Source organism: Pseudorasbora parva, chromosome 7 (assembly GCF_024679245.1).
Source record: "Pseudorasbora parva isolate DD20220531a chromosome 7, ASM2467924v1, whole genome shotgun sequence".
In the NCBI taxonomy this organism is placed as follows: Eukaryota; Metazoa; Chordata; class Actinopteri; order Cypriniformes; family Gobionidae; genus Pseudorasbora; species Pseudorasbora parva.
In genome coordinates this window covers 11524018-11547532 of record NC_090178.1, presented here as the reverse complement: position 1 = coordinate 11547532, position 23515 = coordinate 11524018, and the positions used below count along the sequence as shown (strand labels likewise).

Here is a 23515-nt window from a genome sequence, read left to right as displayed (position 1 = left end):
TTTTAAAGACATGAGACAAGTTTTTTAATCCTCAATAAAGATTAAATGATTTTTGTTCTACTAATGATTTTGCAAAAGCAGTGGAAACATTATTCAAACTTAGCTGTCTAGAAATTCATTGTGTCCCATATATTCTAGGCTATGCATCCCGTAAAGGAGAAAAAAAGGTATTTTTTCTTTAAAACATTCAGTGTAATGTAATTCATTTTCACTGAGCCCCAAGGTCTTCCATTAGTATCGGCTCTATTTCCATGAGAGCTTGATATAATGCATCTTTCCCTTTAGTGCCAGCAGATCTAATTGGGCCTGTTAATAACATTCTCATCTTATTTTGTGGGGTTTTCTCAGAACGAATGTTACTGTAATCCTCGAATCTGATGACTTTCTTCATATGAAGTTCATCTAGGATGGCGTCCAGGTTATTAGCTCGATCTATCAGCTCTTTCCAATTCTTATCGATGAAGTGCTCTATGAAAGGGATGTAAATGTGCATGTGGTCAGATTGTGAGGATACTGATGATGGAGTTCATATTGAAATATTCTATGTATTGTGTTTTTTATTAGGTTATATTAGAAGTTTTAAACCAAAGACGGAATATATTTAAAACCTACATTAAAAACAGTACTCACCAGCAGATTTAACCCTCGAGCGTCCTGCAGGAACTGAAGCTCCTGAAAAAACAAGATGATTATCTTACTGCAAATTTCACATTCAAACCTCAATGTGCAATAAAGAATTCAGCGTCCATTTATGATTACCGATTATATAACTGACCTTTCCCCGAACTAAAGTTTAGGCTACTATTTTCCTCTTCAAAATAGGCTATTGCATTGTTAATGGGTGTTACATGGAGGTCAAGGGAAAGTGAAAGTAAAATTGAGTTCAAGTCAAGGGTACAATTATGGAATCGTAAATAATTTAACGATTTTGATTATTTTTCTAAATAAATAAATAACGAATGCAATTCGCACGAAAAGCCTTTCCGTTTCACTTTTTAATGGAACCAGTTCCAAATTCTGAAGAATTGGTTTCCAACTAGGCTATAGTCTAGAACATAGACTAAATATTGAAATGAAAGTTAACTTCGATAAATGTGCACTCTTCTCCCATTTTTGGTTTCTTAAGATCCGGGCAGTTTCTTCAGAAGAACAAAGAAACCTTCTTAGTAGCTATTCCACTTTGTGTAGCTACTCTATCGAGTCTGAAATTAGTTTTGTATTTGCATTCTTTCATAATAGTTACCGTGTCCTGTGTTTTTCCTGAGCTCCACTGCCGGTTCATTACAGCCAATAGCCTCTAAAAGTTCGAGTGTTACAGTCACCGCACCTGTCGACGTGAAAGTGTTCACCATTAAGTCGGCGAGATCTAGAGCGTCTTGAACTTTTTCGATTGTAGCTTGTCGTACGCGCGGTTCTTCCTTGCGATCGCGCAGTTTGATTTTAAACTTTCTTAGCTGTCCCTCCGTCAGATCCTCAAAAGTATTCTCCAGGTGTTCCTTAACAGTTTTCACCATGGTTCCTCAAAGTGTCGTGGCTCTTCTAGGGGCTATTGAAATGCGGAGGATGAACCGCTGCAGAAGAGACCTATCTTTTAAACCGAGATGAAGGAGTGTCATTAGAGACTCCCAACCTACTCGAAACATTTCCTTCCTCATTTCCAATCCACTTTATTGTAAATACGGAGGTACAAGTAGGCCTATGCTTTAGTATGTTTTAACTCGAAGATTGTAATAAACCATTTGTCTATTAGGCCTACACCATTTGTATGCTGTTTTTAATTCACGAGTTCCCACTTACATCAAATTAAATAGAGTAAAGATTATGCGTATTTGGCGTGCTGTCCAGGGGGAGGGCTCCAGGCTCGGATTTTTTGCCCGAACCCAGAGTATCCCCCCAGAGTATCCCCCTATATATATATATATATATATATATATATATATATATATATATATATATATATATATATATATATATATATATATATATATATATATATTTTGGTGGAGATCTTTTTAAGTGGTTCTTCACAGGAAGCAGTTTTTGTAAAAGGTACAAAAGGTAAAAGGTGTTTTTTATTAGGTTATATTAGAAGTTATAAACCAAAGAGGAAATAGATTTAAAACCTAGCCTACATCAAAAACAGTAGACGAGTAGACGTAGCCTGCCTATACTCACCATCAGATGGAGTCCTCGAGCCTTCTGGAACAGCTGTAGGCGTAGCTTCTGAAAAAACAAGATGATTATCTTACTGCAAATTTCACATTCAAACCTCAATGTGCAACGAAGAATTCAGCGTGCAATTATGATTACCGATTATAACTGACCTTTCCCCGAACTAAAATTTGGCTACTATTTTTCTCTTCAAAATGGGCTATTGCATTGTTTAATGGGTGCTACAAGGAGGTCAAGGGAAATTGAAAGTAAAATTGAGTTCAAGTCTAAAGTAGGCTAGATCGAGTACAGTTGGTACAGGGGTACATTTGAGACACCTCAAATAACTTGCGTGCACAACAAGTCTGATTTGTGATATTTGCTTCGCGCATGCGTATTAGCGTCCTCTTGTCTGTGCGCTCCTCCAGTCCGAAGATATCGGTGAAAGTTTTTTTCTAAGGTCAATTTTTAATTTCACCACAGCTCTTCCACATTGAATAGCCTCTCATCCTTACATGACTATTAAAGATAACTTACATTTTCGTAAACCAATATGTGCTCTGAAAACTGAAATAGGCCTATTGCATGACTGTGTCATACAAGGCAGTCGTAAAATATAGAAAAAATGTGCAAGGTGGTCAGCGGGGTACAGTTGAGACGCAGTGTGTCAATTGTACCCCGCACTAGAATCCTATTGCAGTACATGCAATTTAGTTGAACGATGATGCTTTTCTTATAGTTTTTTTTGCCTTATTTCAAGTCCAAACATTAAAAACATTAAATAAAAAAATAAAGTAATAAGTATTTACTAGACTAGTAAAAATCAGCATACAATTATGGAATCGTAAATAATTGAGCGATTTTGCTTATTTTTCTAAATAAAAAAAAAATAATGAATGCAGTTCGCACGAAAAGCCTTTCCGTTTTACTTTTAAATGGAACCAGTTCTAAATTCTGAATAATTGGTTTTCAACATGGACTAAATATTGAAATGAAAGTTAACTTCGATAAATGTGCACTCTTCTCCCATTTTTTGGTTTCTTATGATCCAGGCAGTTTCTTCAGAAGTAACCTATAAAGAAACCTTCTTAGTAGGCTAGTCTACTCTACACTGCGGTCAAGCCAGCCGCCACTCCGAAATACACAGTCAATCTAGCCGCCAATTTATTTTGGGGTGCGCGCATACCCGGGCTATTACGGTACGACCGTCAGAGAACTGATATGAAAACAAGTGATCTTCCGGTGAACGCGATTTCACATTCCTTAATTCATTCAGTCCGACTTTCTGAATAAATGAAAACAAATAAATATTGTACATGTAACCGTATGCTGCCGAATTCCAAAATAAAAGTCTCCCTGAATAAATAAAAACACAGGCCCAAATAAATACATATAAATACACATTTCACAACCTAATTTCACCTGAAAATGATAGTACACCTCACAACCTGTCACTGGTTGTGGGGTGTCACTGGAACTTTTATTTCAAAATAAAAGTCTACCTGAATAAATAAAAACATCAGACCTAAATAAATATGAATAAATAAATAAATAAATAAATAAATAAATAAATAAATAAATAAATTACAGAATAAGAGCCCCCCCAAATTCCATATTTGTGCTGTTTTGTATGTACATTAAGTAACCCATTAAAAGAAAAGTCCTAGTTTCCACAGACTAATTTCACTGCAGATGGAGAGTACACCTTCTCACAGTGTCAACTACACCGTTTCAGGACAGTCTGATGTAGAATTACAGAATAAGAGCCACCCAAAATCCATATTTGCTCTGTTTTGTATGTACATTAAGTAACCCATTAAAAGAAAAGTCCTAGTTTCCACAGACTAATTTCACTGCAGATGGAGAGTACACCTTCTCACAGTGTCAACTACACTGTTTCAGGACAGTCTGATGTGAAATTACAAAATAAGAGCCCCCCCCCCAAAATCCATATTTGTGCTGTTTTGTATGCACATTAAGTAACCCATTAAAAGAAAAGTCCTAGTTTCCACAGAAAAATTTCACTGCAGATGGAGAGTACACCTTCTCACAGTGTCAACTACACCGTTTCAGGACAGTCTGATGTAGAATTACAGAATAAGAGCCCCCCAAATTCCATATTTGCTCTGTTTTGTATGTACATTAAGTAACCCATTAAAAGAAAAGTCCTAGTTTCCACAGACTAATTTCACTGCAGATGGAGAGTACACCTTCTCACAGTGTCAACTACACGGTTTCAGGACAGTCTGATGTGAAATTACAAAATAAGAGCCCCCCCAACATCCATATTTGTGCTGTTTTGTATGTACATTAAGTAACCCATTAAAAGAAAAGTCCTAGTTTCCACGGACTAATTTCACTGCAGATGGAGAGTACACCTTCTCACAGTGTCAACTACACCGTTTCAGGACAGTCTGATGTGGAATTACAGAATAAGAGCCCCCCAAATTCCATATTTGTGCTGTTTTGTATGCACATTAAGTAACCCATTAAAAGAAAAGTCCTAGTTTCCACAGAAAAATTTCACTGCAGATGGAGAGTACACCTTCTCACAGTGTCAACTACACCGTTTCAGGACAGTCTGATGTAGAATTACAGAATAAGAGCCCCCCAAATTCCATATTTGCTCTGTTTTGTATGTACATTAAGTAACCCATTAAAAGAAAAGTCCTAGTTTCCACAGACTAATTTCACTGCAGATGGAGAGTATACCTTTTCACAGTGTCAACTACACCGTTTCAGGACAGTCTGATGTGGAATTTCAGAATAAGAGCCCCCCAAATTCCATATTTGCTCTGTTTTGTATATACATTAAGTAACCCATAAAAATTAAAGTCCTAGTTTCCACAGAAAAATTTCACTGCAGATGGAGAGTACACCTTCTCACAGTGTCAACTACACCGTTTCAGGACAGTCTGATGTAGAATTACAGAATAAGAGCCACCCAAATTCCATATTTGTGCGGCTTTGTATGTACATTAAGTAAACCATTAAAAAAAAGTCCTAGTTTCCACGGACTAATTTCACTGCAGATGGAGAGTTCACCTTTTCACAGTGTCAACTACACCGTTTCAGGACAGTCTGATGTAGAATTACAGAATAAGAGCCACCCAAATTTCATATTTGCTCTGTTTTGTATGTACATTAAGTAACCCATAAAAATTAAAGTCCTAGTTTCCACAGACAAATTTCACTGCAGATGGAGAGTACACCTTCTCACAGTGTCAACTACACCGTTTCAGGACAGTGTGATGTGGAATTACAGAATAAGAGCCCCCCAAATTCCATATTTGCTCTGTTTTGTATGTACATTAAGTAACCCATAAAAATTAAAGTCCTAGTTTCCACAGAAAAATTTCACTGCAGATGGAGAGTACACCTTTTCACAGTGTCAACTACACCGTTTCAGGACAGTGTGATGTAGAATTACAGAATAAGAGCCACCCAAATTCCATATTGGCTCTGTTTTGTATGTACATTAAGTAACCCATTAAAAGAAAAGTCCTAGTTTCCACAGACTAATTTCACTGCAGATGGAGAATATACCTTTTCACAGTGTCAACTACACCGTTTCAGGACAGTCTGATGTGGAATTACAGAATAAGAGCCCCCCAAATTCCATATTGGCTCTGTTTTGTATGTACATTAAGTAACCCCTAAAAATTAAAGTCCTAGTTTCCACAGAAAAATTTCACTGCAGATGGAGAGTACACCTTCTCACAGTGTCAACTACACTGTTTCAGGACAGTCTGATGTGGAATTACAGAATAAGAGACCCCCAAATTCCATATTTGTGCTGTTTTGTATGTACATTAGGTAACCCATAAAAAGAAAAGTGCTAGTTTCCACAGACAAATTTCACTGCAGATGGAGAGTACACCTTCTCACAGTGTCAACTACACTGTTTCAGGACAGTCTGATGTGGAATTACAGAATAAGAGCCCCCCAAATTCCATATTTGTGCTGTTTTGTATGTACATTAGGTAACCCATAAAAAGAAAAGTGCTAGTTTCCACAGACAAATTTCACTGCAGATGGAGAGTACACCTTCTCACAGTGTCAACTACACCGTTTCAGGACAGTCTGATGTGGAATTACAGAATAAGAGCCCCCCAAAATCCATATTTGTGCTGTTTTGTATGTACATTAAGTAACCCATTAAAAGAAAAGTCCTAGTTTCCACAGAAAAATTTCACTGCAGATGGAGAGTACACCTTCTCACAGTGTCAACTACACCGTTTCAGGACAGTGTGATGTAGAATTACAGAATAAGAGCCACCCAAATTCCATATTGGCTCTGTTTTGTATGTACATTAAGTAACCCATTAAAAGAAAAGTCCTAGTTTCCACAGACTAATTTCACTGCAGATGGAGAGTACACCTTCTCACAGTGTCAACTACACCGTTTCAGGACAGTCTGATGTGGAATTACAGAATAAGAGCCCCCCAAAATCCATATTTGTGCTGTTTTGTATGTACATTAAGTAACCCATTAAAAGAAAAGTCCTAGTTTCCACAGAAAAATTTCACTGCAGATGGAGAGTACACCTTCTCACAGTGTCAACTACACCGTTTCAGGACAGTCTGATGTAGAATTACAGAATAAGAGCCACCCATATTCCATATTTGCTCTGTTTTGTATGTACATTAAGTAACCCATTAAAAGAAAAGTCCTAGTTTCCACAGACTAATTTCACTGCAGATGGAGAGTACACCTTCTCACAGTGTCAACTACACTGTTTCAGGACAGTCTGAGGTGGAATTACAGAATAAGAGCCCCCCAAATTCCATATTTGTGCTGTTTTGTATGTACATTAAGTAACCCATTTAAAGAAAAGTCCTAGTTGCCACAGACTAATTTCACTGCAGATGGAGAGTACACCTTCTCACAGTGTCAACTACACCGTTTCAGGACAGTCTGATGTGGAATTACAGAATAAGAGCCCCCCAAATTCCATATTTGCTCTGTTTTGTATGTACATTAAGTAACCCATAAAAAGAAAAGTGCTAGTTTCCACTGACTAATTTCACTGCAGATGGAGAGTACACCTTCTCACAGTGTCATCTACACTGTTTCAGGACAGTCTGAGGTGGAATTACAGAATAAGAGCCCCCCAAATTCCATATTTGTGCTGTTTTGTATGTACATTAGGTAACCCATAAAAAGAAAAGTGCTAGTTTCCACAGACAAATTTCACTGCAGATGGAGAGTACACCTTCTCACAGTGTCAACTACACCGTTTCAGGAAAGTCTGATGTGGAATTACAGAATAAGAGCCCCCCAAAATCCATATTTGTGCTGTTTTGTATGTACATTAAGTAACCCATTAAAAGAAAAGTCCTAGTTTCCACAGAAAAATTTCACTGCAGATGGAGAGTACACCTTCTCACAGTGTCAACTACACCGTTTCAGGACAGTGTAATGTAGAATTACAGAATAAGAGCCACCCAAATTCCATATTGGCTCTGTTTTGTATGTACATTAAGTAACCCATTAAAAGAAAAGTCCTAGTTTCCACAGACTAATTTCACTGCAGATGGAGAATATACCTTTTCACAGTGTCAACTACACCGTTTCAGGACAGTCTGATGTGGAATTACAGAATAAGAGCCCCCCAAATTCCATATTTGCTCTGTTTTGTATGTACATTGAGTAACCCCTAAAAATTAAAGTCCTAGTTTCCACAGAAAAATTTCACTGCAGATGGAGAGTACACCTTCTCACAGTGTCAACTACACTGTTTCAGGACAGTCTGATGTGGAATTACAGAATAAGAGACCCCCAAATTCCATATTTGTGCTGTTTTGTATGTACATTAGGTAACCCATAAAAAGAAAAGTGCTAGTTTCCACAGACAAATTTCACTGCAGATGGAGAGTACACCTTCTCACAGTGTCAACTACACTGTTTCAGGACAGTCTGATGTGGAATTACAGAATAAGAGCCCCCCAAATTCCATATTTGTGCTGTTTTGTATGTACATTAGGTAACCCATAAAAAGAAAAGTGCTAGTTTCCACAGACAAATTTCACTGCAGATGGAGAGTACACCTTCTCACAGTGTCAACTACACCGTTTCAGGACAGTCTGATGTGGAATTACAGAATAAGAGCCCCCCAAAATCCATATTTGTGCTGTTTTGTATGTACATTAAGTAACCCATTAAAAGAAAAGTCCTAGTTTCCACAGAAAAATTTCACTGCAGATGGAGAGTACACCTTCTCACAGTGTCAACTACACCGTTTCAGGACAGTCTGATGTAGAATTACAGAATAAGAGCCACCCATATTCCATATTTGCTCTGTTTTGTATGTACATTAAGTAACCCATTAAAAGAAAAGTCCTAGTTTCCACAGACTAATTTCACTGCAGATGGAGAGTACACCTTCTCACAGTGTCAACTACACTGTTTCAGGACAGTCTGAGGTGGAATTACAGAATAAGAGCCCCCCAAATTCCATATTTGTGCTGTTTTGTATGTACATTAAGTAACCCATTTTAAGAAAAGTCCTAGTTGCCACAGACTAATTTCACTGCAGATGGAGAGTACACCTTCTCACAGTGTCAACTACACCGTTTCAGGACAGTCTGATGTGGAATTACAGAATAAGAGCCCCCCAAATTCCATATTTGCTCTGTTTTGTATGTACATTAAGTAACCCATAAAAAGAAAAGTGCTAGTTTCCACTGACTAATTTCACTGCAGATGGAGAGTACACCTTCTCACAGTGTCATCTACACTGTTTCAGGACAGTCTGAGGTGGAATTACAGAATAAGAGACCCCCAAATTCCATATTTGTGCTGTTTTGAATGTACATTAAGTAAACCATTAAAAGAAAAGTCCTAGTTTCCACGGACTAATTTCACTGCAGATGGAGAGTACACCTTCTCACAGTGTCAACTACACCGTTTCAGGACAGTCTGATGTAGAATTACAGAATAACAGCCACCCAAATTCCATATTTGCTCTGTTTTGTATGTACATTAAGTAACCCATAAAAATTAAAGTCCTAGTTTCCACAGAAAAATTTCATTGCAGATGGAGAGTACACCTTCTCACAGTGTCAACTACACCGTTTCAGGACAGTCTGGTGTGGAATTACAGAATAAGAGCCCCCCTAAATCCATATTTGTGCTGTTTTGTATGTACATTAAGTAAACATTAAAAGAAAAGTCCTAGTTTCCACGGACTAATTTCACTGCAGATGGAGAGTACATCTTCTCACAGTGTCAACTACACCGTTTCAGGACAGTCTGATGTAGAATTACAGAATAAGAGCCCCCCAAAATCGTCTCAGGTTACGTATGTAACCATGGTTCCCTGAGAGGGAACGAGACGCTGCGTCGAAACGCTAGGGGACGCCTCTGCGTGCCATGTCATGAAGCACCTGTGTAATCAGTCCAATAGCGGGACGATACGTCACGGGCGGGTATAAACGAAGCTATAAAGCATGCCCGGACCAAACAGTCACTAGCTTCTGTGTCTTCACAAAGCGTTCTGTGTGATATTGTATGTCCATTTATTGTGTGTGTGTCAAAAGAAAACGAAAAAGAATGTCTAGTCAGTTCAGGCGATGTGTCACTCCCTGCCCTCGTTACATCACGGGTGGGGATACACACGACCTGTGTGTAATGTGTTTGGGGCTCGAGCATGCCCAGTCAGCTCTCGAGGGGGTTGGCTGCGAGCATTGCGAGAGTCTCCCAATGCGTACATTAAGATCACGCCGGGCACTCTTCAAGGAGAGTGCTTTGGCTCGCGGTCCTCAGGGCTCGGGTCCCGCTGCTGCCGAGGCACAGCGAAGGCTCGCGTCTTGGGGATCGCAGTTAGATCTGGTGGCGGGGTTAGAGAAGGGTGATCCCCTATCTCTGCCCTTACCCACTGGATCTCAAGCCTCAGCTAGTGAGTTGGAAGCACGCTCTGCGGTTTCTTCCGCTCGCGCTGAGGCTTGAGATCCCTTACCCACTGGATCTCAAGCCTCAGCTAGTGAGTTGGAAGCACGCTCTGCGGTTTCTTCCGCTCACGCTGAGGCACAGGATCAGCTGCAGCACTCCAGTTCCGAGGAACTGGATGTTGTAAGCGTAAATGAAACTGACGAATTACTTCCACCATTACACACACACGCACAGGAGGAGCTAATGGAGGTTGTCACTCGCGCCGTTGCCAGATTAAGTTTAGACTGGCCGGCCGAGCGTTATGAGTCACAAAAGCATACAAGCAGGCTAGATGAAAGATTTCTGCCCTCATATACACAACCTCCTAAGCGGGGCTTGCCATTTTTCCCGGACCTCCACACCGAGGTGTCGAGGTCCTGGGCTAAACCAGCGTCAGCCAGAGTTTTCAACCCGTCAACATCTGAATATTCAAATATAAACGGGTTGAAGGCTCATGGTTATGCGGCGATGCCGCGGGTGGAAGAGACGCTCGCGAGCTATCTCTCCCCCGAGTCAGCATCGTCGCTGCAAGCCCCGCAGCTGCCCACCAAGCCCGTAAGAACAACATCAACGCTGGTGGGCAGGGCATACTCGGCAGCCGGGCAGGCGGCCGCCTGTTTACATACGGTGGCCGTCCTGCAAGCATATCAGGCAGATTTATTGGGGGATATAAATGAAGAAACTGAGGAAGTGGGGAGAGAAACGATCGCCGAAATTAGACGGGCGGCAGATTTGTCTCTTCGTGCCACCAGGGAGACGGCCAGATCCATCGGCCGCTCTATGGCAGCCCTGGTGGCCACGGAGAGACATCTGTGGTTAAATCTATCGGATATAAAAGAAAAAGATAAGAAGTTTCTTATGGATTCGCCCGTCTCGCCTACTGGCCTCTTTGGTGACGCTGTAACAACAGTCGTCGACCGTTACCAGGAGGCCAGGAAGCAGGCGGCGGCGTTCTCAAAATTTCTCCCCCGCAAATCATATCCCCCAGGGGCTGCCGGGCGGGGGCAGCCCCAGCCGAGTACGTCCTCCTCCGCAGCGCATCGAGCGCAACAGAAACAGAGCGTGGCCGCTCGGGTTCGGGCGACGCGCTCAGCCGGGACCTTCCCACCGTAGGACGGATCTGAGGACCGAGAGCCAAGAGCGCAGGGCTTCCGATGGCAGTCCCCTCCGGGAAAGTGCGGCTCGCCGAGGCGCCCGCTCTTTCCCGGTGCCATCGGGGGGCCGGTCTGCCAACCCTGCCACCATTGGTGCTTCAGGGCGCGGCGGTCCCCGGCGAACGCATATCTCCATGTCCGCCCGGAAACGTAGCAGCTTGGGGATGTTCGCGCCCTCTCGGGAGGGCCCCTGGGCGGTCAGTTCGGTTGCTACCTGCCGGTTATCCGTTACAGGACACCGGGCTGACCACACAGGAAAATCCAGAGACCAGCCTCGAGAGGCTGGTTCCCTTAGTAGATTTTCTGGCAGCGTGGAAACTTCTGCCGAATGTCTCAGAATGGGTCCTGCGTACAATAGAAAAAGGGTACAGAATTCAATTAGGGTTACACCCGCCCGTGTTCAACGGGGTTACTACCACGGTAGTAAGCCCCGAGCAGGCTCTGGTAATGGAACAAGAGGTACAGACTCTTCTGCGAAAAGAGGCTATAGAACGGGTCCCTCTCCACTGCAGAGAGTCGGGGTTTTACAGCCGGTACTTCATAGTTCCAAAGAAGGATGGGGGGTTAAGGCCTATCTTAGATCTGCGTCATCTAAACAGAGCAGTAAAAAGATTAAAATTCAAAATGCTCACGATAAAACAGATCGTGTGTCACATCAGGTCTGAGGACTGGTGCGTCACGATAGATTTAAAAGATGCGTACTTCCACATCTCCATCCTTCCGCAGCACAGACAGTTCCTCAGGTTCGCTTTTGGGGGAAAAGCGTACCAATATCGAGTGCTGCCATTCGGTCTAGCTTTATCGCCCAGCACTTTCACGAAGTGCGTGGATGCAGCTCTGGCTCCGCTGCGACTCCAGGGCATCCGCGTGCTAAATTACATCGACGATTGGCTAGTGTTAGCACAGTCGAAACAACTGGCGGTTCAGCATCGAGATGCTGTTCTCGCCCACATGAAGGTGTTGGGGCTAAGGTTGAACGAAAAGAAAAGTATGTTGGCACCACAGCAGAGCATTACTTTTCTGGGGGTAGTTTGGGACACGAGAACAATGTCGGCTCGGCTATCTCCGCCCAGGGTAAAAACGATCCTGAATACCGTCAACCAGATAAAGCTAGGCCAGTCACTCACTGTCAAACACTTTCAAAGAGTGTTGGGTTTGATGGCAGCAGCGTCCAACGTGATACCTTTTGGCCTGCTGTACATGAGTCCCTTGCAGTGGTGGCTCAGGACCAAGGGGTTCTCCCCGAGGGGACACCCTTTTCGCCTAATCAAGGTCACGCGGCGCTGCCTACGTGCCTTGGTGAAGTGGAAAGATCCTTGGTTCCTTTCCCAAGGTCCAGTTCTGGGGGCTCCTTGTCGTCGCGTAATGCTAACGATGGATGCCTCCCTAACTGGCTGGGGAGCAGTCATGAGTGGCCGCTCGGCCCAAGGTCTGTGGAGGGGCCATCAGCTCTCCTGGCACATAAACCAGCTGGAGCTGATGGCTGTGTTTCAAGCACTCAAACACTTCCTCCCAGACCTACAGGGCCGCCATGTGTTAGTTCGGTCAGACAACACTTCGGTGGTCTCGTATATAAATCACCAGGGGGGATTGAGATCGCGTCGGTTGTGGAAGCTCACGCATCACATTCTAATATGGGCCCAAGGCAAGATGCTCTCGCTCAGGGCGATGTACATCCCGGAGGTCCTGAATGTAGCGGCAGACTCCCTGTCGAGGCAGGGAGTGGTGCCGGGGGAATGGAGGCTCCACCCCGAGGTGGTGGAGGAGCTGTGGATCCGCTTTGGGCGAGCCCAGGTGGATCTGTTTGCGTCTCGAGAGACGACACACTGTCCAGCATTCTTTTCCCTCACACATCCAGCCCCACTGGGGCTGGACGCAATGGTACAGACGTGGCCGAGGCTGCGTGTGTACGCCTTTCCCCCTCTGGTGTTGCTCCCAGGAGTGCTGGAGAGAGTCCGCCGGGACGGGGTTCAGCTCTTATTGGTAGCCCCGTTCTGGCCGGGCCGAGTATGGCTCTCAGACATCATGTCTCTCCTAGAGGGTCCTCCCTGGGAAATCCCAGTCAGGAGGGATCTTCTTTCACAGGCCGGGGGGTCAGTACTGCACCCGCGCCCGGAACTGTGGAAACTGTGGGCTTGGCCCCTGAGGGGTCCCAGTTCATAAACACGGGTCTATCGACTGAGGTGATAGAGACCATGTTGCACTCCAGAGCACCATCCACAAGGAGACTTTACGCACTCAAATGGAGAGTTTTTGTCGCCTGGTGTACGCACCAGACTTTGGACCCTGTTAACTGCCCGGTCGGTTCAGTTCTCGAGATCTTGCAAGAAAAATGATCCGCAGGGTTATCCCCGTCGACTAGTCGTTATCCCCGTTGGTGTGTGGTACTGTGGGTGTGTGTGTTCAAGATGGCGCCAGGTTGTGTGTTGGCTTGCCGTCGCTCCACATTTAGGATGTCTATTTTTTGTTTATTTCTTTTATTTGTATGTTTTATCAATCACTTGGAATGCTCACAGTTAATCTATGACCGCCTCACGTTGTTAAGCCTTCGATCCACGGCTCTGGATATGTGCAGCCGCGATTTGATCTTGAACTTGAAATTGGGCTCTGAACAGCCTTGCGCGTTCCAGCCGCCGATGAAAGTCTGTCAGGTAACTGGCTGTGTGTGCTGGAAAAGGAGACGCCGTAGGAGACGAGGCATACGGGCTGGAGCTTTGGTGAAACTTAAGAAACTGAGAATCCTAAACGGTGGAGTTAAATCAACGGCGGAGTTGAGGCCTTCCTACTTAATATATCTGCCTGTCATATCATCATCATCATCATCATCATCATCACCATCACCATCACCATCACCATTGCATTGGACTTCATGGAGAGAGACGAGACGCGCCGGTGCCGTGCACTCAAATTTGCGCCCTGTAAGACGAGCTGGGTCAACGAAGCTAAGTGCTGCTTCTTCTTTTAATCGGTCCGTTGAGTCGACAATGGTGTCTATGGCTTTGATAAACGCTCGTTCAGTTGTCAACAAAACATTTATTCTGAATGACTATTATGTAACTCATGGGCTGGACTTTCTTTTTATTACTGAAACGTGGCTAAATGACGCAGATACGAGCCCTCTTGCTGAGCTTTTACCAAATGGATGTAACTATTTAAGCACTTCGAGGAGAAATCGTCGGGGTGAAGGCTTGGCTGTGATTTTTAAAAACGTGATGAGGTGCAAGTTACTGCCTGCTGAAAGTTACATGAGTTTTGAAGTGCAATTAATGAAGATTGACTTGCCCTCGCCAGTGATTTGTGCATTGATATACAGGCCTCCTGGCTATAACAAGAATTTTCTTAATGAATTTTATGAGTTTTTATCTATGATCGTTCCATCTGCGGATACGATTTTGATTATGGGCGATTTTAATATTCATGTTTGTTGTCCTGGTAAACCCATGGCTAAGGAATTTATGAATTTAGTAGATTCTTTTAACTTATCCCAATGGGTCTCTCGACCAACTCATGAGCATGGGCATACACTTGATTTGGTGTTCTCATGGGGGATAACGATAGACAATATTTGTGTTGAACAAATGGCCATTTCTGACCATATGCCTATTAGGTTTCATTTTACTTCTGCTACAAATGGACTATGTTGTCCTCCTCCATCAATCTTGTCCAGGGTTATCACTACTTCTACACCTAGTGCGTTCTCAATTGCTTTTACTGACCTGACCTCTCATACGGAGCATACAGCTTCGCACGTTTTGGGACCTGATGAGCTGGTAAAATCATTTAATCATGTCTGTTCTGATATTTTGGATAATGTTGCACCTTTTAAAATGAGATGTCAAAAAGTTAAAAAAGAACCGTGGCTAAATGATGTTACGCGACATCTGAGGCGGGTTTGCAGACAAGCAGAGCGTAAGTGGCTAAAAGATAAATTGCAAATATCTTATGATATTCTCAGAGAGTCTTTATTAAATTATCAAAACGCTGTTAAAGCTGCTAGATCTTCATATTTTGCACGAATTATATCGCATAATGCATATAACCCGAAGGTATTATTTTCAACTATAGATAAGGTACTGAGTCCGTCTTTTAATATTTTTCCTACGCCGTCTAGGGATTTGTGTGAGAGTTTTTTTTAAATATTTCCTTGATAAAATTGCTTGCATTCGACTAAATATTATGCCTGTAGGTAATGTTATAATTCATAAAATGAATCCACCTCAGTGTTTAAGTAATTTTATATCGATTACACTACCCCAGTTGGAAAATATAATTCTGCACCTAAAACCGACTACCTCACTAAATGACGTCCTCCCGGCGCGATTGTTTAAAGAGGTTGTAGAAACTATTGGTCCCAGTATATTACAGATTGTCAATAGTAGTCTATTTTATGGAATAGTGCCATCAGGGTTTAAGAATGCTGTTATTGAGCCTATCTTAAAGAAAATGAGTTTAGATCCACAGGATTTCAATAATTTTAGACCTATTTCAAAATTGCCTTTTATGAATAAGATCTTAGAGAAAGTGGTCCATAATCAACTTACAGATTTGTTGATGGAAAATAATACATTGGATATTTTTCAGTCTGGATTTAGAACGAAACATAGTACTGAATCAGCATTACTAAAGGTGACGAATGATATTTTGTTAAGTATTGATTCAGGAAAAAAAGTTGCCTTAATGATGTTAGATTTAAGTGCAGCTTTCGATACTCTTGATCACACGATTTTAATAGAACGCCTCAGAGATTATGTTGGGATCAATGGCGTGGCTCTTAAGTGGTTTTCATCGTACTTGCACAACAGGACATGTTCTGTAAGAAATTGGAAATCATGTCTCTGCATTCGCAACTATCTCTTGGGGGGTCCCTCAAGGATCTATTCTTGGCCCGACTCTGTTTTCACTATACATGTTACCGCTTGGTTCAATCTTTAAGCAGCACAATTATTAATTATCATTTGTATGCGGATGATTTGCAGTTATACCTTCCTTTGGAGTGCGATGACATATCCTTCACTAATTTCTCTATGTGTTTAACTGAGGTGAAGGGATGGCTAGCAGATAATTTTTTACAACTAAATGAAGATAAGACTGAGTTTATTATGTTTGGGAACAAACAGCCTGGGAATAGCTTGGAAGGAAAGTGTGGACCATTGTCCAATAATACGAGTCGCTATGTGAGGAACCTCGGCGTATTATTTGATACTGAAATGTGTTTTAACTGTCAAGTTAACAGTGTTGTGAAATCATCTTTTTTTCACTTGAGAAAATTAACCAAACTAAAACCTATCTTATCATACAAGGATTTGGAGATTGTTCTGCATGCCTTTATTTCAACCCGCTTAGATTATTGTAATGCTCTTTACCTGGGCATAAGTGAATCACTTGTTACTCGTCTTCAGTACGTGCAAAATGCTGCAGCGAGATTTTTAACTAATAATAGAAAACGAGATCACATAACACCTGTATTGATAACCCTTCACTGGCTACCTGTTAAATTTAGAATACAATACAAGGTGTTAATGTTTGTTTTTAAAGCACTACATGATAGAGCCCCAGCGTATATAAAGGACATGTTAATCCCATACCAGCCTCAACGTCCGTTACGTTCTTCCCAGAACATGCTCTTAACCGTCCCTCGATCTCGTCTGAGGCGTAGTGGAGATCGCGCCTTCTCGGTCGCGGCCCCGGCACTTTGGAATGAGTTGCCGCTATCTCTGAAATCCTCGCAAAGCTTGGACACTTTTAAAAAGGACTTGAAGACTTTTTTATTTCATCAGGCTTTTGGCGTCTGACTGGTTTGGAAACTGTGAGTGATTATGTGATTATGATTATGTGTTTGATTTTTGGTGTCATGTGATACCTTGGCTTTGTAGTTTTTTGTGTGTGTGCGTTATTGTAAATTGTTGTATCTTCTGATGTTGTTTTATACTCATGGACAGCACTTTGGTCCATTCTAATGGTTTTGAAAGTGCTTTAGAAATAAAGTTGAGTTGAGTTGAGTTGAGACTCTGAAAGTGTATGTGTCGGCGATATCTGCGTATCATAATCCATTAGATAACGCATCATTAGGGAGACACCCGTGGGTCACGCGTTTCCTCCGTTCCAAGTACCTTGAGGCTCAGACCTGCGGCACGCTCCAGGGTGCCGACTTGGGACCTGGCCATAGTGCTGGAAGGCCTTATGTTGGCTCCCTTCGAGCCGTTGGAGGAAGTGTCAGAAAAGTTCCTCACACTAAAAACAGTGTTTCTCCTAGTGATTTCATCACTGAAAAGAGTAGGAGACCTACAGGCTCTATCAGTAGCACTTGTGAGTAGCATTTGTGAGGTTTTACAATCTGGACGTAGCCTCTACTCCGGGGTCCCGGGTGTTTCTGGGTTAAATCACACATACAGACATTTGGGACTCTGGCGGCGTGGGTATTGAGGTCCCCTAGCGTTTCGACGCAGCTCGAAGTTCCCTCGAGATAGGGAACGTCTCAGGTTACGTATGTAACCATGGTTCCCTGAGAGGGAACGAGACGCTGCGTCGAGAAGCTATACTCCCGGCTTGCCTGTGATCGATTTATTCGACTTTTTCAGTAGCTAGTGACTGTTTGGTCCGGGCATGCTTTAAAGCTTCCTGGTCGATGACGTCACCCGCCCGTGATGTATCGTCCCGCTATTGGACTGATTACACAGGTGCTTCATGACATGGCACGCAGAGGCGTCCCCTAGCGTTTCGACGCAGCATCTCGTTCCCTCTCAGGGAACCATGGTTACATACGTAACCTGAGACGATTTTGGGGGGCTCTTATTCTGTAATTCTACATCAGACTGTCCTGAAACGGTGTATTTGACACTGTGAGAAGGTGTACTCTCCATCTGCAGTGAAATTAGTCCGTGGAAACTAGGACTTTTCTTTTAATGGTTTATTTAATGTACATACAAAACAGCACAAATATGGATTTTGGGGGGCTCTTATTCTGTAATTCCACACCAGACTGTCCTGAAACGGTGTAGTTGACACTGTGAGAAGGTGTACTCTCCATCTGCAGTGAAATTTTTCTGTGGAAACTAGGACTTTAATTTTTATGGGTTACTAAATGTACATACAAAACAGCACAAATATGGAATTTGGGGGGCTCTTATTCTGTAATTCCACATCAGACTGTCCTGAAACAGTGTAGTTGACACTGTGAGAAGGTGTACTCTCCATCTGCAGTGAAATTAGTCTGTGGAAACTAGGACTTAAATTTTTATGGGTTACTTAATGTACATACAAAACAGCAAAAATGTGGAATTTGGGGGGCTCTTATTCTGTAATTCAACATCAGACTGTCCTGAAACAGTGTAGTTGACACTATGAGAAGGTGTACTCTCCATCTGCAGTGAAATTAGTCTGTGGAAACTAGGACTTTTCTTTTAATTGGTTACTTAATGTACATACAAAACAGCACAAATATGGAATTTGGGGGGCTCTTATTTTGTAATTCCACATCAGACTGTCCTGAAACGGTGTAGTTGACACTGTGAGAAGGTGTACTCTCCATCTGCAGTGAAATTAGTCTGTGGAAACTAGGACTTTTCTTTTAATGGGTTACTTAATGTACATACAAAACAGAGCAAATATGGAATTTGGGTGGCTCTTATTCTGTAATTCTACATCAGACTGTCCTGAAACGGTTTAGTTGACACTGTGAGAAAGTGTACTCTCCATCTGCAGTGAAATTAGTCTGTGGAAACTAGGACTTTTCTTTTAATGGGTTACTTAATGTACATACAAAACAGCACAAATATAGATTTTGGGGGGCTCTTATTCTGTAATTCCACATCAGACTGTCCTGAAACGGTGTAGTTTACACTGTGAGAAGACGTACTCTCCATCTGCAGTGAAATTAGTCTGTGGAAACTAGCACTTTTCTTTTTATGGGTTACCTAATGTACATTCAAAACAGCACAAATATGGAATTTGGGGGGCTCTTATTCTGTAATTCCACATCAGACTGTCCTGAAACAGTGTAGTTGACACTGTGAGAAGGTGTACTCTCCATCTGCAGTGAAATTCGTCCGTGGAAACTAGGACTTTTCTTTTAATGGTTTCCTTAATGTACAAGCAAAACAGAGCAAATATGGATTTTGGGGGGCTCTTATTCTGTAATTCCACATCAGACTGTCCTGAAACGGTGTAGTTGACACTGTGAGAAGGTGTACTCTCCATTTGCAGTGAAATTAGTCTGTGGAAACTAGGACTTTTATTTTAATGGGTTACTAAATGTACATACAAAACAGCACAAATATGGAATTTGGGGGGCTCTTATTCTGTAATTCCACATCAGCCTGTCCTGAAACAGTGTAGTTGACACTGTGAGAAGGTGTACTCTCCATCTGACTGTCCTGAAACAGTGTAGTTGACACTGTGAGAAGGCGTACTCTCCATCTGCAGTGAAATTAGTCTGTGGAAACTAGGACTTTTCTTTTTATGGGTTACCTAATGTACATACAAAACAGCACAAATATGGAATTTGGGGGGCTCTTATTCTGTAATTCCACATCAGACTGTCCTGAAACAGTATAGTTGACACTGTGAGAAGGTGTACTCTCCATCTGCAGTGAAATTAGTCTGTGGAAACTAGGACTTAAATTTTTATGGGTTACTTAATGTACATACAAAACAGCACAAATGTGGAATTTGGGGGGCTCTTATTCTTTAATTCCACATCAGACTGTCCTGAAACGGTGTAGTTGACACTGTGAGAAGGTGTACTCTCCATCTGCAGTGAAATTAGTCTGTGGAAACTAGGACTTTTCTTTTAATGGGTTACTTAATGTACATACAAAACAGCACAAATATGGAATTTGGGGGGCTCTTATTCTGTAATTCCACATCAGACTGTCCTGAAACGGTGTAGTTGACACTGTGAGAAGGTGTACTCTCCATCTGCAGTGAACTTAGTCTGTGGAAACTAGGACTTACATTTTTATGGGTTACCTAATGTACATACAAAAAAGCACAAATGTGGAATTTGGGGGGCTCTTATTCTGTAATTCCACATCAGACTGTCCTGAAACAGTGTAGTTGACACTGTGAGAAGGTGTACTCTCCATCTGCAGTGAAATTAGTCTGTGGAAACTAGGACTTTTCTTTTAATGGGTTACTTAATGTACATACAATACAGAGCAAATATGGAATTTGGGTGGCTCTTATTCTGTAATTCTACATCAGACTGTCCTGAAACGGTGTAGTTGACACTGTGAGAAGGTGTACTCTCCATCTGCAGTGAAATTAGTCTGTGGAAACTAGGACTTTTCTTTTAATGGGTTACTTAATGTACATACAAAACAGCACAAATATGGAATTTGGGGGGCTCTTATTTTGTAATTCCACATCAGACTGTCCTGAAACGGTGTAGTTGACACTGTGAGAAGGTGTACTCTCCATCTGCAGTGAAATTTTTCTGTGGTAACTAGGACTTTAATTTTTATGGGTTACTTAATGTACACACAAAACAGAGCAAATATGGAATTTGGGTGGCTCTTATTCTGTAATTCTACATCAGACTGTCCTGAAACGGTGTAGTTGACACTGTGAGAAAGTGTACTCTCCATCTGCAGTGAAATTAGTCGGTGGAAACTAGGACTTTTCTTTTAATGGGTTACTTAATGTACATACAAAACAGCACAAATATAGATTTTGGGGGGCTCTTATTCTGTAATTCCACATCAGACTGTCCTGAAACGGTGTAGTTTACACTGTGAGAAGGCGTACTCTCCATCTGCAGTGAAATTAGTCTGTGGAAACTAGCACTTTTTTTTTTTATGGGTTACCTAATGTACATTCAAAACAGCACAAATATGGAATTTGGGGGGCTCTTATTCTGTAATTCCACATCAGACTGTCCTGAAACAGTGTAGTTGACACTGTGAGAAGGTGTACTCTCCATCTGCAGTGAAATTAGTCTGTGGAAACTAGGACTTTTCTTTTAATGGGTTACTTAATGTACATACAAAACAGCACAAATATGGAATTTGGGGGGCTCTTATTCTGTAATTCCACATCAGACTGTCCTGAAACGGTGTAGTTGACACTGTGAGAAGGTGTACTCTCCATATGCAGTGAAATTAGTCTGTGGAAACTAGGACTTAAATTTTTATGGGTTACTTAATGTACATACAAAACAGCACAAATATGGAATTTGGGGGGCTCTTATTCTGTAATTCCACATCAGACTGTCCTGAAACAGTGTAGTTGACACTGTGAGAAGGTGTACTCTCCATCTGCAGTGAAATTCGTCCGTGGAAACTAGGACTTTTCTTTTAATGGTTTACTTAATGTACAAGCAAAACAGAGCAAATATGGATTTTGGGGGGCTCTTATTCTGTAATTCCACATCAGACTGTCCTGAAACGGTGTAGTTGACACTGTGAGAAGGTGTACTCTCCATTTGCAGTGAAATTAGTCTGTGGAAACTAGGACTTTTCTTTTAATGGGTTACTAAATGTACATACAAAACAGCACAAATATGGAATTTGGGGGGCTCTTATTCTGTAATTCCACATCAGACTGTCCTGAAATAGTGTAGTTGACACTGTGAGAAGGTGTACTCTCCATCTGACTGTCCTGAAACAGTGTAGTTGACACTGTGAGAAGGCGTACTCTCCATCTGCAGTGAAATTAGTCTGTGGAAACTAGGACTTTTCTTTTTATGGGTTACCTAATGTACATACAAAACAGCACAAATATGGAATTTGGGGGGCTCTTATTCTGTAATTCCACATCAGACTGTCCTGAAACAGTATAGTTGACACTGTGAGAAGGTGTACTCTCCATCTGCAGTGAAATTAGTCTGTGGAAACTAGGACTTAAATTTTTATGGGTTACTTAATGTACATACAAAACAGCACAAATATGGAATTTGGGGGGCTCTTATTCTGTAATTCCACATCAGACTGTCCTGAAACGGTGTAGTTGACACTGTGAGAAGGTGTACTCTCCATCTGCAGTGAACTTAGTCTGTGGAAACTAGGACTTACATTTTTATGGGTTACCTAATGTACATACAAAAAAGCACAAATGTGGAATTTGGGGGGCTCTTATTCTGTAATTCCACATCAGACTGTCCTGAAACAGTGTAGTTGACACTGTGAGAAGGTGTACTCTCCATCTGCAGTGAAATTAGTCTGTGGAAACTAGGACTTTTCTTTTAATGGGTTACTTAATGTACATACAAAACAGAGCAAATATGGAATTTGGGTGGCTCTTATTCTGTAATTCCACCTCAGACTGTCCTGAAACAGTGTAGATGACACTGTGAGAAGGTGTACTCTCCATCTGCAGTGAAATTAGTCAGTGGAAACTAGCACTTTTCTTTTTATGGGTTACTTAATGTACATACAAAACAGAGCAAATATGGAATTTGGGGGGCTCTTATTCTGTAATTCCACATCAGACTGTCCTGAAACGGTGTAGTTGACACTGTGAGAAGGTGTACTCTCCATCTGCAGTGAAATTTGTCTGTGGAAACTAGCACTTTTCTTTTTATGGGTTACCTAATGTACATACAAAACAGCACAAATATGGAATTTGGGGGGCTCTTATTCTGTAATTCCACATCAGACTGTCCTGAAACGGTGTAGTTGACACTGTGAGAAGGTGTACTCTCCATCTGCAGTGAAATTTTTCTGTGGAAACTAGGACTTTAATTTTTATGGGTTACTTAATGGACATACAAAACAGAGCAAATATGGAATTTGGGTGGCTCTTATTCTGTAATTCTACATCAGACTGTCCTGAAATGGTGTAGTTGACACTGTGAGAAGCTGTACTCTCCATCTGCAGTGAAATTAGTCCGTGGAAACTAGGACTTTTCTTTTAATGGGTTACTTAATGTACATACAAAACAGCACAAATATGGAATTTGGGGGGCTCTTATTCTGTAATTTCACATCACACTGTCCTGAAACGGTGTAGTTGACACTGTGAGAAGGTGTACTCTCCATCTGCAGTGAAATTAGTCTGTGGAAACTAGAGCTTTCCTTTTTGTAATTTTCTTAATGTAAGCGAAAGAATATAGTATAGTATATAACACACACACTTGTTTATTTATTCAGGTAGACTTTTATTTTGAAATTCGCCATCATACAGTGACAGGTTGTGAGGTGTACTATCATTTTCAGGTGAAATTAGGTTGTGAAATGTGTATTTATATGTATTTATTTGGGCCTGTGTTTTTATTTATTCAGGCAGACTTTTATTTTGGAATTCGGCAGCATACAGTTACATGTACAATATTTATTTGTTT

General features: G+C 41.7%; 1 protein-coding gene across 1 annotated transcript; it reads right to left on the bottom strand.

Moving 5' to 3' along the window:
• Positions 1-188: 188 nt before the first annotated feature.
• pycard (PYD and CARD domain containing) lies at positions 189-1580 on the bottom strand. Its single transcript, XM_067449448.1, has 3 exons — positions 1244-1580; positions 631-672; positions 189-513 (listed from the first exon to the last, which is right to left on the bottom strand). The coding sequence occupies exons 1-3, from the start codon at positions 1512-1514 to the stop codon at positions 209-211; spliced, it is 618 nt and encodes a 205-aa protein (XP_067305549.1). The 5' UTR covers positions 1515-1580; the 3' UTR covers positions 189-208.
• Between the last annotated feature and the right edge of the window lie 21935 nt (positions 1581-23515).

Coding starts and splice junctions, on each gene's coding strand:
- pycard (XM_067449448.1), bottom strand. CDS start 1,514: ATGGTGAAAACTGTTAAGGAACACCTGGAGAATACTTTTGAGGATCTG. Junction 673..1,243: donor CAGGAAAAACACAGGACACG/GTAACTATTATG, acceptor TTGTTTTTTCAG/GAGCTTCAGTTCCTGCAGGA. Junction 514..630: donor CTCGAGGGTTAAATCTGCTG/GTGAGTACTGTT, acceptor CTCCATCATCAG/TATCCTCACAATCTGACCAC.